This window comes from Sorex fumeus, unplaced genomic scaffold (genome assembly GCF_029834395.1).
Source record: "Sorex fumeus unplaced genomic scaffold, SorFum_2.1 ptg000005l, whole genome shotgun sequence".
Taxonomy (NCBI): Eukaryota; Metazoa; Chordata; class Mammalia; order Eulipotyphla; family Soricidae; genus Sorex; species Sorex fumeus.
Window position 1 is genome coordinate 4,695,138 of NW_026606062.1, and position 14,601 is coordinate 4,709,738.

General features: G+C 42.4%; 1 protein-coding gene across 1 annotated transcript in view; it reads left to right on the forward strand.

Annotated features, from left to right (window-relative positions):
- The window catches only part of DAW1 (dynein assembly factor with WD repeats 1), a 66,739-nt gene extending 53,480 nt beyond the window's left edge, over positions 1–13,259 (forward strand). Inside the window, exons 10-12 of the mRNA XM_056122062.1 lie at positions 3,474–3,550; positions 9,923–10,085; positions 13,158–13,259. Of these exons, the coding sequence (XP_055978037.1) occupies positions 3,474–3,550; positions 9,923–10,085; positions 13,158–13,192 (275 nt within the window). The 3' untranslated portion in view covers positions 13,193–13,259. The remainder of the gene's footprint in view (positions 1–3,473; positions 3,551–9,922; positions 10,086–13,157) is intronic.
- Positions 13,260–14,601: the final 1,342 nt, after the last annotated feature.

Genomic DNA, 14,601 nt, shown 5'->3' on the forward strand with positions numbered 1-14,601 from the left:
TACACCTTCCTGCCATCATATTTTGGGCGTTTCCATTCTGAACTTCAATCCCTGCCCCCAAAACAGAACCAAAATAATATATTTTGTGTTTGTTATGAAAAACATCTGAAACTGTTACAGAAAAGCATCCTTAGAAGAAAGTATGAAGATTTTTGAATTTTACCCGGGGCCATTAAGCCCTTCTATAAGAGATCACTAACGTGTTATTGTACCTTGAGCCTTGTATGCTTTTATTATATACATATGTTTATATGTATATATATACATATATATCTATAAAAATATTTCCCTCTAAGATTGGTTGCCTCCTACTTTGAACCCCATCAAATATGGTGCGGTACTCTTTGAGTATGGGTAGGGCGTGTCCTATGAAGTGTCACAGCCATGCATTCCAGGAATAGGTTCACTCATGGGTCAGACTTGGCCCGAGCATGTGGAGAGTGGACATGAGGTGGTGGCGGTTGAGTTCTGGAAGTTTTTGACTGCCTGGACTGGGTCCCTTGGGGCAGGGAGGGGCCACACCCGGCCCCCTCTGGAGCACCCCGTGGAATTATTCTTATGACTCTTTGCCCCTTTGATGTGCACTACTTATTTCTTGCTTTAAAAATTTGAATTTTCAGGTCATATTAGCTGTGTTTTCTAAAGGTTACTTTAACTATATATATATATATGTATATATCTATGCACATATGTATGTATACAACAACTTTTTTCCTCATTGGAATTATTCTCAAGACTATTTGCCACTTTGTTGTGCACTATTTCTATCCCTAAAAAATTTGCATTTTCAGGTCTTCTTAGCTGTGTTTTCTAAAGTTTGAAATATGCCTTTGTAAAAATGTTTTCATGTTATGCAGAATATTTCTTTAAATAAACTCTTAAAAGCAAATTGTTCACTTTTCTTTAAGACTTTTGAAATGTTTCACCAAATTGCAGTTTTATATTTTTAATCATATTCTACAACACTATCTCATCTGCTTTCTTACTTCATTGTTAGTAAAGTAGAAAAATATTTAAAATGCTCTTAATGTTTCTAAGTATACAAATTCATCTCTATACAATGTAATTTGCAATAAGAAAAATACTTCCTTAATAGCTAGATTTTTTTTACTGAAAATTTTATTACCACAATTTTTCCTTCTGTGCTGATGCATTCTTTAATGTTTTTTTTTTGCTTTGTTTTGTCTTGGGGTCAGGCCCATTAGTGGTCAGGATTTACTCCTTTATAGTCATATAAAAACTAAAAAATATAAAAACTCCTATAAAACCCAGCTCCCGGAAGCATGTGGCCTCATTCGCGGCCACACAACATCTTATTATCTCATTCTTTCTTTTGACAACCTGGCAGGCTACCAAGTGTAACCTGCCCACATGGCAGAGTCTGGCAAACTCCCCGTGGCATACCCAATATGCCAAATACCAGTAACAATGATGCGTCGTCTCATTCTCCTAACCCTGAAAGAGACTTGAATGTGGCACTTTTTAGAATCTCAGGGTTAGGACAAAGGAGACGTTACTGGTGCCTGCTTGAGGCAATCGACGAACAACAGGATGATCGCAAGCATGATTTACTCCTGACCCTGGGCTCAGACATCACACCTGGCAAGGTTTGGGGATCTTAGGGGGTACTAGGAATGGAACTTGAGTTGGCTACATGCAAAGCAAACACTCTGCCTGCTTCAATATCTCTTCAGCCCCTTCACTCCTTAATTTTAAGGAAGCATTTGTTACCCTTTCCCTTCTTCCCAACCATTTGTACACCTTACATTTGTTAATTGAGCGATAGCGGTAGGGCGTTTGCCTTGCACGCAGCCAACATGGCCGACCCGAGTTTGATTCCTCGGCCCCTCTCGGAGAGCCCGGCAAGCTACCGAGAGTATCTCGCCCGCACGGCAGAGCCTGGCAAGCTCCCCGTGACGTATTCGATATGCCAGGCACAGTAACAACAAAGTCTCCAATGGAGACGTTACTGGGCCCGCTCGAGCAAATCGATGAACAATGGGAGGGCCTTTACCTTTAACTTTTACCTTACTCTGAACTTGACACTCAACAATGGGAATACAAAGGCAAAAACCATTCATTAGCTCTTTCTGTTGAAAAGTGTTTTCAATTGCTGCTTATTGAGAAATTCCAAATGTTCCCTCTTCGGAAGGCCTCTCATACCTTACTAACTAACCTTATTAAGTAACTAACTCATATATAACATATGAAAGCTTATCTTGCTGCTTATTTCATAACTGGTCTATCAAAATTCTTTTTCAGGTTCTCTTTAAAATTTTTTCTGGAGTCTGGAGAGATAGTATAGCAGGTGGGGCACTTACCTTGCATGGTCAATCCTCAGCATCCCATACTGAGACCTGCCAGGAGTAATCCCTGAGCACACTAGATGTTGCCCCCAAAACATAGCAAAACACTTTATTTTTTTATGGATTGTTGCTCTCTTTTTTCTATCTTGGAACCTATCCTCTGATAAGCTCAGCAATACAAAAGCACTCCTTTCCTCCATGTTTCTCCCATCGTTGGGCCAGCTTGCATGCTCCAGAATCTCAGTGGGAGACCCAGGCATGATAGCAAATTCTTTGCAAAAGGAACTGAGTAATAATGATATCGTGAGAAGAACTGCTGGTACAAAGTGCCAATAAGGTGTCCCTAATCCCAAAAAATGCAGATCAAAGTGTCTTGCCTAAGGAACTGCAAGCACAGCTCATAGATTCTGAAAATATACCAGCCATATTTTGCCTGACTCTTTGGGGTCATAGTGTCAAGAACATTAGGGAAGACAGAGATAGTTGCTACTGATGCTACAAGACTGAATGAACTAGGAGGTGAATGAGATGCTTTCAGTAAGGCCACTGGCAAAGATCTTTCCAGAGAGCTCCAAGAGAGACCATCGTCCTTAGACATTTCTGGAAGAGTCCCCAGTATTAAATGCTCAGGGTACAGAGTCAATTCTTCCAAGAAGCCCAGAGAGCTAAAGCAGCTTGGAGAGTCAGTGAGTGGAACACTGAAAACAGGCCAGGTCAACAGAAGCATGTCTTCTGAGCTCTGATGGAGAACGATGTGTCCCAGGGTGGAACTCAGGGAGAGAGTTTGATTTGGGAAGAATTCATTTAACGGTGACTTCCTGATGATAAAACTGGCACAAATAGCTGCAATTGTAAGGTGGCATTTATTTCAGTGTATTTTTCTATTTATATTTTACTATCTAAAACTATAAGATAAATGGAAGAAGTTGTGAAGTGTCTTTGTACATATTAAGTCATTACTTTTCAGCTTTCCAAGTCAAATTCTTCATCCTCTCCCCTCTATAGGCTAATAAAATTGGTTTCTTCTCTCACCCCTGATCATAGCGACTAGCTCTTCCTATAGACAAATTGAGCACAGAGACTGTGTCAGAGGAATTATCTTCATGATTTGGTTTGTAGTTCTTGACTGTATATAAGTGTGTAAATGTCCTTACTCTTCTCAAAAAGGAACAGCAAGAGTTTTCTGTGCAACCACAAGAAAATGCATTACCAAACTGGAGGGCCATGAAAGTGAAATCTCAAAGGTGAGTTTCTTCTAAGAAGCTTACTTAGTCTCACAAACACAATGAAAAAAAAAGTTAGTACATGTGGGTTAATGGAAATGAAATACTAAGATTTGTTTCAATTAGCTCATGGCTAGTAATCAGTTACCTAAGGACTTTGTTTTTTAAGGGTTGTCTGCATCATAAATGATTTCTTAAACCTTCCCAAAAGTATGTAGTACTATTCTCCTCAACCATCAGGAAAATATTAATTAGTTGAAAATACTGGTTAAAAGTTCTTTTTCTGGTTCTAGTTTATGTTACACACACACACACACACACACACACACACACACACATACACTCACACACACCACCAACAACAACAACAACAAAACCATACACACCCTAAAATAACCAGTGCAGTGTCTCAATATCAAGTTCTACAAATGAGATGCAAGTGAGGAAATATTTCCTGGAAACATTTAAATACTTATTAGTATATAAAATTCCTCATTTTAATTTGTTTATTGGGGGAGGGTGTTTGCTAGTGGTGCTCAGGGGCTCATCCCAGCTTTGTGCTCACTGATTGCTCCAGGCATTGCTCAGGGGACTATAAAATGACCTATTTTGAAGCTCCAAGGCTGTTGGTTGGAATTTCCTAAAAATCCCCCCCCCCAAATTTTATTCCCTGAATAGGGTCATCTCAATGGTGACCTGAGGATTATAAGAGCTATCAAGACATTTTGAAGCAAGTACAAATACCATCCTTAATAAAAAGTTAAGAATGTCAATAAAAATAAACTTTTAAAATGTCCATATTTTTTAAAGACAAATACTTTCAAAACTTTGTGCTAGATAAATGATTATTTTCAAGTTATAAGTAAAGCATGATTATTCTTTCACTTTTGTTATTTGTTTGGAGCTACATACGGTGATGATCAGGGATGGTGCTCGGGGCTTACACCTGGCTCTAAGAATAACCACATGTTATCCATAATTTATCTATCTGCAAAGGGCTGGTGCGATAGCACAGCAGGTAGGGTGTGTGCCTTGCATGTGGCTGACCCGGCTGAGCCGGGTTCGATTCCTCCGCCCCTCTGGGAGAGTCCGGCAAGCTACCGAGAGTATCGCACCCGCACAGCAAAGCCTGGCAAGCTACGTATTCGATATGACAAACACAGTAACAAGTCTTACAATGGAGACATTACTGGGCCTGTTCGAGCAAATTGATCAACAATGGGAGGACAGTGCTACAGTGCTACAGTGCAAAATTTTGAAGGCATTTGTTTGTCTTAAAAAAATAAGGACCTTTTAAAAGTTCATGTTTATTGACATTTTCATTTATTTTTCACTTAATCACTTAATCACTTAACTTCCCGTTAGTCGGCGATTTGCTCGAGCGGGCGCCAGTAACGTCTCCATTTGTCCCTGTCGCGTGCTAGTGTAGCCCAATGGCATCTGTTCGCTCTGGGATCATGAAGAGCCTCAAACCGATCGTTCATGATCTTGAGGAAGAAGTCTGACCATCTGGTAGGTGGGCGGCCAAGCGGTCTTTTGACATCCTGTGGAATCCAGTCGGTTACAGCTCTAGTCCAGCGGTCGTCTTTAAATCTCATTAGTGACCAGCCCATCTGATTTTCGACACCTTGGCAAATGAGACAGCGTCCCTGATTCTTGATCGTCGAATGTCAGAACTCCGGATTCTCTCTCTCATTTGAGTGAAACGTGATATTCCAAGCATAGCTCTTTCTATTCTTCTTTGGGAGACCTGAATAGCATTCTCATCCTGTTTGCATAGGGCCCAGGTCTCTGAGGCATATGTTAATGCAGGAAGAACAGTGGAATCAAAGAGATGTGCCCGGAGCCGGAGGTTCTTCGTCCTCTTAGCTATTTCTTCGAGGCTCTTGAAAGCGTTCCAAGCCGCTCTCTTCCTCCTGCGCAGCTCGGGTGCCAGGTTATTTGTCATGTTGACTTCTCGACCTAAGTATACATAGCTGTTGCATTCGGAGATGGTCGTTCCGTTGAAAGCGAATGGGGCATCAGGAACGAGGCTGTTTCTCATAAACATTGTCTTCGTAAGATTCAGCTGTAGTCTGACCTTTCCACACTCACGGTCAAAGTCGGCCAGCATTTGTCCCGCTTGGCTGATGTTTGGTGTTATTAAAACAATGTCATCAGCAAAGCGGAGGTGGTGTAATTGCCGACCATCTATCTTCACACCCATTCCTTCCCATTCCAGTCGTCGCATGATGTTCTCGAGGGTGGCACTGAAGAGTTTCAGTGAAATGGTATCACCCTCCCGAACCCCTCTCTTGACATCAACGATCACTTCTTTGTAGAATGGTGAGATCCTGGTAGTGAATCCGCAATACAGCTCACGGAGGATTCTGATGTATTGGGCTTGAATGCCCTGATTGGCTAGGGCTTCAATGACCGCTTCCATCTCAACAGAATCAAAGGCCTTCCTTAAATCAATGAACGTTAAACAGAGCGGCATCTTGAACTCCCGAGAAACCTCAATGAGCTTGGTTATCGTGTGGATATGGTCGATGGTGCTGAATCCTTTGCGGAACCCTGCTTGCTCGCATCGTTGTCCTTCATCTAGCGTTCTGCCAATCCTATTTAGGATGACTCGAGTGAACAACTTGTAGATGACAGACAATAGGCAGATCGGGCGATAGTTGCCAATGTCATGGATGTCTCCCTTCTTGAACAGTAGTACGGTCCTGCTGGTTTTCCACTGGGACGGAACCTTGCATTCAGACAGGTAGCGAGTGAAAAGCCGAGCCAGTGTATTGATGAGTACTGATGGCAGGTTCTTCAGGTGTTCAGGTCTGACCTTGTCTGGGCCGGGTGCTGTTTGTTTCTTTAGCGACAAAATGGCATGTCGGATTTCAGAAGGGAGAACATTGGGAACGACATATCCATCCTATGGAATTTGGTGTGTCGGCAAGTGGACATGGCTATCGAAGAGATTTGAGTAGAAGTCATGGATAATCTTTTCCATTGCTGTTCTGGAGGATGTGATGGATCCATCAGGGCGTCAGAGGGCAGTCATCTTGGTCTTGTAGTTGGCGAAGGACAGGCAGGCGTAACGAATACTTTTCCCAGCTTCTGCTGCATCTACCAGTACTTCTGCTCTTCTCTCTTTGAGGTCTTCCTTGATCGCATCTCTGCATTTCTTTGCGAGCTCGGACGTTAGCTTGCAGTTGCCTGAGGCATGCACCAAACCACGCTGGCGAATTAGCTCAAGAGTTTTCGAAGACAGGCGTTTTTTTTTTTGTGGCTATCTCTCTCTTGGCATTCCTCGCACATTCATGGAGGTGCTGAACCAGTCGATCGTATTCCTCGTCAATGTTGTCAACAATGGCATCTTCCCATGTTGCCTCAATAGTGCCAAAGAGTTCCCAGTTGGTGGTCATTCTGGGAGTTCTCTTTTTGAACTTTGCAGCCCTTTCTCCCCGCTCTGTGAAGTAGAATTTTGCACGAAGGAGACAGTGGTCCGATCCCATTCAAAATTTTGGGACAACAGCAACATCGGTCAGGCAAAACTGTTGATTGAATATGATGTGGTCTATTTCGTTGTGGAATCGTCCACCGGGGGACTCCCATGTCCAACGTTTAGATTCTGCCTTCTGGAACTGTGAGTTACCATGGATGGTCTTGGTCGACATGATGAACTCAGACAGTCTCTCACCCTGTTCGTTCCATTCTAGGCCATGGGTCCTGCTGTGAAGTTCTTCAGCTGATCTTCTCGGTCCTATCTTGGTATTAAAATCCAAGATTTATTTTTAAGGAAACAATTTAACAAAGGTATTTGTTGTGGAAGAAACCACACCTCAGACATTACATCACACCCATTGATGCTCATGGGCGATGCTCACGGTTTACTCCTGTCTCTAAGCTCAGGTTTAGCTACCAGTGGGCTCAGGAGATCATATGAGGTGCAGGGAATGCCTCTTCCTTCCCAGCTCTGCCTGGTTAATTGCTCTCCTACTTGGGATCCGGTTTCGTTCCTTATGTAAATGATCAGAGTAACAATTTCAGGTCTCTGTAGTTCCTTCTAGAGTGCAGTGGTCCCTGTTGTGCCCTCTCCTTCTCTCACTGCATCTGCTGCTGGCCATTGTCACCCTCTGCTATTTTATTGCTGGTCTCCAAGAGCTGCCAGATGACACCCTCTTTTTTATTTATTTATTTATTGAATCACAGTGAGAACAGTCACAAAGCCTTTCAGTTCAAGTCTTGGTCGGTTATACAGTGATCAAACACCCGTCCCTTCACCAGTGCACATTTTCCACCACCAAGAACCCCAGTATACCCCCCCTCCCACTCACCTTCTACCTGTGTGACAGATTTCCACTTACTCTCTCTCTCTCTCTCTCTCTCTCTCTCTCTCTCTCTCTCTCTCTCCTGTTGATCACATTCAATATTGCAACAAAAGACCAAACATTGTTATTTGGAATTTTCCCCAACATTCAGACCTGCCACAAAGAGATCATTAGAAAATTTGTTTTCTATTGCTGATTATGAAGAGCATATGATGTCGTGTGGCCACAATAGTGGCCACACGAATTTGGATTTCTGATATTTTAATAATAAACCTAGAGGGATTGCTGACAGAAGCCCCTGGGTTCCGAGATTGGTCTGTGTGCCTCTGGGATCATGGTCGGTCAGAAGCCAGAGAAGGCGTTTGAGGATGCAGATGACACCCTCTATAAGCTGAGCTACCTTAGGATTGGCAGAGGCAATGAGGATGGGGTGGCGCCCACGTGGGGGACAGGCTCTGGAGGGGACTTAGGCGAGGCCTTGGAAAGTTTTTTTACCTGGTAATTATTGGCATTCCTATCACACTGCTATTGGCATTCCTATCACACATTCCTATTACCTGGTAATTATTGGCATTCCTATCACACTCAACAAGTGCTTATACCGTGTGTGTGTGTGTGTGTGTGTGTGTGTGTTTGTGTAAAGAGTTCTCAAACTCTATTATGTTTGTTTAAGTCAATTCAGGTATGGTGTTTCAATGGACTATATATCAAACATTCATTCACTAAAGGCTTTACTTGTTTGCTTGTTTGATTTGCAATAACATCTGGAAGTCCTTATGGTTTACTCCTGGCTTTGTGCTCAGGGATCACTACTGGTGCTGCTGGAAGGACCGGATGTGATGCTGGGGATCCAACCCAGGTCAGCCATGTGCAAGGCGAATGCCTTATTTCTCTGGCCCAAAATAAAGTCTTTTCTTTTTTTGAGATTTTTTTTATCCTAGGCATTGTGAGTTTTTGAGAAAGCATAAGGCCAAAAATACATGGCCCTGACATTGTCTATTGTTTACTCACAGAAGTGGCTTCTGATGTATGAGAGAGAGTTCTCAAGGGAAGCACTGAGGCATGAGCTGACGGTCTCCTTAGACTGCGTCTCCCATGCCAGCCAAGTTCTTGTGTCTGGCATTTTTCAGGCGGTTGTATTTATGGTTCTATACTGCTTCCCAAGTAGCAAGAGGCACAAAGTAATATTTGTAGACATGCTGTTCACATCCTCCATGACAGTTTGCATTTGGTGACAGAATATCAGGCTGCAGAGTACAGATAAGTGAATTAGCACCCAGGCCCAATTCTGCCTCTCCCGGAGAAAGCCACCCCGAGCCTTTGTGAAGTCTGGGGAATACTCAGATTATCACAGTGCTTTGCACTTCACTCTTGGTATGGTTCCAGAAAGAAAATAAGCTTCTTGTACTCAGTTTAAAACATTTAATCCATTAGTGCCTATCCTGTTTTTCTTATCATGACTGAAATTCCTTCTATAAGAAGAGCCACCCAGTTCAGCCTTTATACAAGGCAATATGGAGATTTATAAAAAAAAAAAAGAAGAATAGAATTACCCATCACCCAGAGCTTCATATCTATGCCCACAACATAAAGACATTCATTTGAAAGGACACATGCATGCCTATGTTCATTGCTGTGCTTAGAACAACATCCAAGACATGGAAACAACCCAAAGGCCCAATTATGTATGAATGGATCAAAAAGTTGTGGTATAGGGGGCCAGAGCTATAGTACAGTGGACAGGATGGAGCTGACCCGGGTTCAATCCCCAGCATCCCATATGCTCCCCCTTGCTCACTCCCCTCCCCCGGCACTGCCAAAAGTAATTCCTGAGTACAGAGCCAGATGTAACCCCTGAGCAACACTGGGTGTGACCCAAAAAGCCAAAAAAAATTTGTCGTATATATACACAATGGAATGCTCTGCAGCTTTAAGAATTGTGAACCAGACTCAAAATCAATATTTTTTTTTGAAAGAAGAAAATACCTGAGTGGGGAGGTGCCAAGTGCTGGGCAATGTCCCTGTTTGTTGATTTAAAACATATCAAGACCGATGCCCTTTTCTGTGTGTTCCTTGTTGCCAGATATCTTTCAATCCCCAAGGGAACCGTCTGCTCACTGGCAGTGCTGACAAAACAGCGAGACTCTGGGACGCTCACACGGGGCAATGTGTTCAGGTTCTCGAGGGGCATACGGATGAGATCTTCTCTTGTGCCTTCAACTACAAAGGCGACATCATCATCACAGGTAGGAGGGATGCAAACTTTCTACACCCAATTAACCTTTCACATGGGCAGTTGCCAAACTGAAGAACAAACGGGCCCGCCCCTTCCGCTTCCTGTCTCTATGGTCCCAGGCTCATCCCTAACCCTCCTTGTCTCCATGGTCCCAGACTCACCTTGATTCCTCTATATTGGATTTTAATTATAGAGTTGAACCTCAGAAGTGAGCGCTACTCCCACATGGTTAATATTAAGGTGATGGCAGGAAGGTCAAGAACTAGGGCAAATACAGACCCAGCTTGTACCCCGTCAGAGGTCTGTTTTGGGGTTTTTTTTTAAGTTGTTCTTTTCCCCTTGGATTGTCCCTAAAGAACACATTAATATTTGGGTAAAAGGATGCATGCAGGCTCTTTGTCAACCATTGACAGTTTACTGCGAACTAATCCCATGGGCAGCATTTTATTTTTAGCTATGTTTTGTTGCTAAAGGAGAAGGAGCTAATTTTGGTTGAGGAAAGAGAAAGAAATGCAAAAATATGATTATACTAGAACAGCACTGGTAATAGCAATAGTCAAAGATAATCAGAGGCCCCTGTGGGGTCTCAGGCAGGGGATTGGCAGCCCCTCGTGTGGCCACGGTGTCCAGTGCTTGGTAGAGCCACCCTAAGATTGTCCACCTCTCCGAGATTCCCACTGTGTTTGAGAGCATTGACAACTGCTTCCCGAATCCTGAAGGGTTAAATGCTCCCTACTCAAGGCTGAGTTTCTCTCATGGCTGATTAGTCCTTGTTATTTTGGGGCTGCTGAGATTAACCTCTCTTGCTCTAAAGTACCTGCATTCTCTCCTTAATTATGAGTTCTGAAATTACAGACTGCTTCCCTGGGGTATAGAGTTGTTAAGCATTTACTAATATGTACAAATTTCTCAAATGATACTCCTCAAACGATTAGCTGTGTGTATGAATGTGGACCCTTGTGAGGTGAAGAGGAGGGGGTGCCTATTGCAAAGTTGTGGCCAAGGAAAGGAGGCAGACGGCCCCCAAAGCCCTGATTTCTAGAGCCCAGGGTTTTGATGAAACCATCACTGCAATATCACCCCCCCCCCAAATAGTCTTCACAGAGGACTATGCAGAACTTAGGGGAATAATATCACTTGTTTGAGTTCCTTCTGTATACTAATCTAGTGCACCCCCAAATAACAAGGTGCTATCTGCAATACTTCTCCCCTCAACTGTTCTTCACAGAGGACCCTGGAGAACTTAGGGGAGGAATATTGCTAGTCTGGGATCCCCCTGCATACTAATTTAGTGCATCCCAAATACCAAGGTGCTAAATGCAACCAATATGGACGACAGAGCTTGGCTGGAGTGAAGATGCATCTTTTATCTCACCCTTAGCAGAGCAATTGCTTTTGTTTTTCAAGTGCCGTCATTTCTTGGGGAACCTTGTGTTACTAACTTTGTGAAATTTTTTTTTTGAGATTGGGAGTGGGATTCCAAACTGGAAGAGCAGTGGCAAGCAGGCCCATTTTACCTGCAAAAAAGAGGAAATACCTCTTGCAGACATGTGCAGCTTTTATGGACGTTCACAATCCACATAGATGCCACACTGCTTATACTGATGCTGAGTACTGGTCCCCAAAGTTTAGAAGGTCAGCCACTCAGCACAGCTCCACACCAGGGCTGTGGATGGAATGTAACCGAGTTTACCCAGGCTGCTTTCATTTATTCATAGCTTTTGGGTCACACCCAGCGATGCTCAGGAATTAGTCCTGGTAGTGCATGGGGGACCATATGGGATGCCAGGGATTGAACCTGGGTTGGCCATATGCAAGGCAAACACCCTAACTGCTGTGTTATTTCATGCTCCTACCCACCTACCCACCCAGGCTGCTTTTATTTATTTTTAATTTTTTAATTTTTTTATTAATTGAATCACTGTGAGAACAGTTATAAAGCTTTCAGATTTAAGTCCCCGTAATAAAATGATCAAACACCCATCCCTTCACCAGTGCACATCTTCCACCACACAGAGCCCCCATATTCCCCCCAACATATCCCTCCCCCTGCCTGTGTGGCAGATGATTTCCACTTTACTCTCTCTCTACTTTGATTACATTCAATTTTTCGACAGAAGACTCACCATTATTATTTGGAATTCCCCCCCCCCCACACACACAACAATCAGACCTACCAAGAAGGCATCATTAGATAATTTATTTTCTATTTCTGATAATAAAGAACATATGATTTTGGATTTCTGATATTTTATTAAGTCCGGAGGGATTTCTGCCAGAAGCCGCTGGGTTCCGAGATTGGTTTGTGTGCCTCTGGGATCATGGCCATTCAGGAGCTGGAGGAGCTGGCCATGGGCTGCAACTTGGGATCTCGTTGGGGCAGGGAGAAGAGCTAGTTCCACTCTCCCCCATCGCATGAGGTCCAGCATGTCTCGTCATTGCAGGCTCATACCTCTCTGTCCAATAGGCTCTGAAAGATGACTGTCACCATGCCGCCACCGAGGAGATAAGGCAGAAGGGACAATGCCCTTTCCCTCCTGGGGTGGCACTTGCCATAGCTTAATTCAAAGTTCAGAAGCACTTCTGCCAGAAGCCGCTGGGTTCCACCAGGCTGCATTTAAAGGAAAGTTGACATAGTAGGGACAAGGATTGTCTATCAGGAGGATGGCTTACGTATTTAAATTGATGATGAGAAAAATTGATGCACATTTTCAAGTGTTCCAAAGTAGAAAGTATTCTCCTCCATAGCTCATTCTCTTCTTGAAAACCTAATATTCCAGATCCCTTTGTCCCCATGTGGTGGCCATAGTTAAGGGAAGCACCAAAGGGACAGTGAAAGCGGTACATTCTCAAGCTTTCTCCAATTCTAAGATACCATGAATCCCTCTGGTAGAAGACAGAAAATTGCACAATTGAATATTGATAGGAATCCTAACCCTACCCCCACAAATGCCTTTTTTTTTTTTTGCTCAGTGACAGTCCAGCACATTTACCATGATGGTAATTGACCTTGAGGCAGAACATGTCAAGTAGTAGAAAGGGAGAGTAAAGATAAAGTGACAAGTGGAATTTGTGTCTGCAGGCAGCAAGGATAATACCTGCAGAATATGGCGCTGAGTGAAGAAGACCCGTCCATCGCACACCTGGTAACCAACCGTGGTGATCAGGAAGAGAATAAGAAGACTATGTCGGGATTGCATACATCTTTCCAGAAGAAAACTATTCTTATCTGACAGATAATGACCATTAAAACTGATGAAGTTTTCTCACTTCTGGATAGTATTTTGTGAAGATAGCAGCAAGTAACCTAGCATTTTCTAGTTGTCTCTTGTGATCGTAATCTTGTTTTTATTTGTTTGTTTATTTTAGTTTTGGGCTTTTATTATTTTGTTTTGGGGTCACACCTGATGGTGCTCAGGGCTTATTTCTGGCTCTGTGCTTAGGATTTACTCCTGGCTCTGTGCTCAGTTCTTACTCTTGCCTCTGTGGTCAGGGCTTACTCTTGGTTCTTGCTCAGGGCTTGTTTCTGGCTCAGCGCTCAGGGATTACTCCTGGTTCTGTGCTCAGGGATTACTTATGGCTCTGTGCTCAAGGATAACTCCTGGTGGGCTTGGGTTATTTTGTTGTTTTGTTTTGGGATCACACCTAATGGTGCTCAAGGGCTTACTTCTAGCTTTGTACTTAGGGCTTACTCCTGGCTCTGCACTCAGGACTTACTCTTGGCTTTGTGCTTAGGGCACAAAAAAGATACGATGACAAAGGCATGACTGTATACATTACAAGGCAAGGATACGGTTATATTGAATGCTCATTTAATTGCTTAGAAATTTTTCTGATGTTAATAGATACAAAGAAATTAAATAAGTGTAAAAGAAAAGTTCATAGTTTAGAGAAAAGATTTCACAGCCAACAAAAACTACATGTTTGATAAATTGAGTTAATTTTGTTAAATGAAATTGATGTTTTAACAAGTATAATTAATTAATAATACATAGTTTTATACTCATATAAATGATTTTTTTATTATTTTTTCAAGGTTGTCATTTCAAGACATTCAGTTTTAAAATAGTTTGGTGTGACCAAGGTAGTTTTTAGCCAAGTGGCAGATTTTATTTGCATTATGACTAAGATATATTTTGTTATTTTTTCATATTAAAATAATTTTGTCATACTTAAATATGGTTAAGGCCAAGGTTGCATGGTAAAAGGGAACATAGAATTTATTGTGGAAAAATTTTCTTCTTACATCCACTTTTTGAAGAAGTCCATGATCCCAATTAGATTAGATTACAACTTGTCATCTCATCATCCCTGGTTATTATAGCTTACTATCTGCTACTTGAAAAGGCTGATTATTTTTGAATTTTAAAATATACATGTATTATATTTTTGAAATAACAAACTCAATACATTCTAGCAGAATGATCTTTTTTTTTGTAAAAGGCAACCTCATTAAAATCGTTAGTGAGAAGAGTGACCCTCTTTTATACTTGCACATGTTTTTTTTTGTCTTTTTTATTTTATTA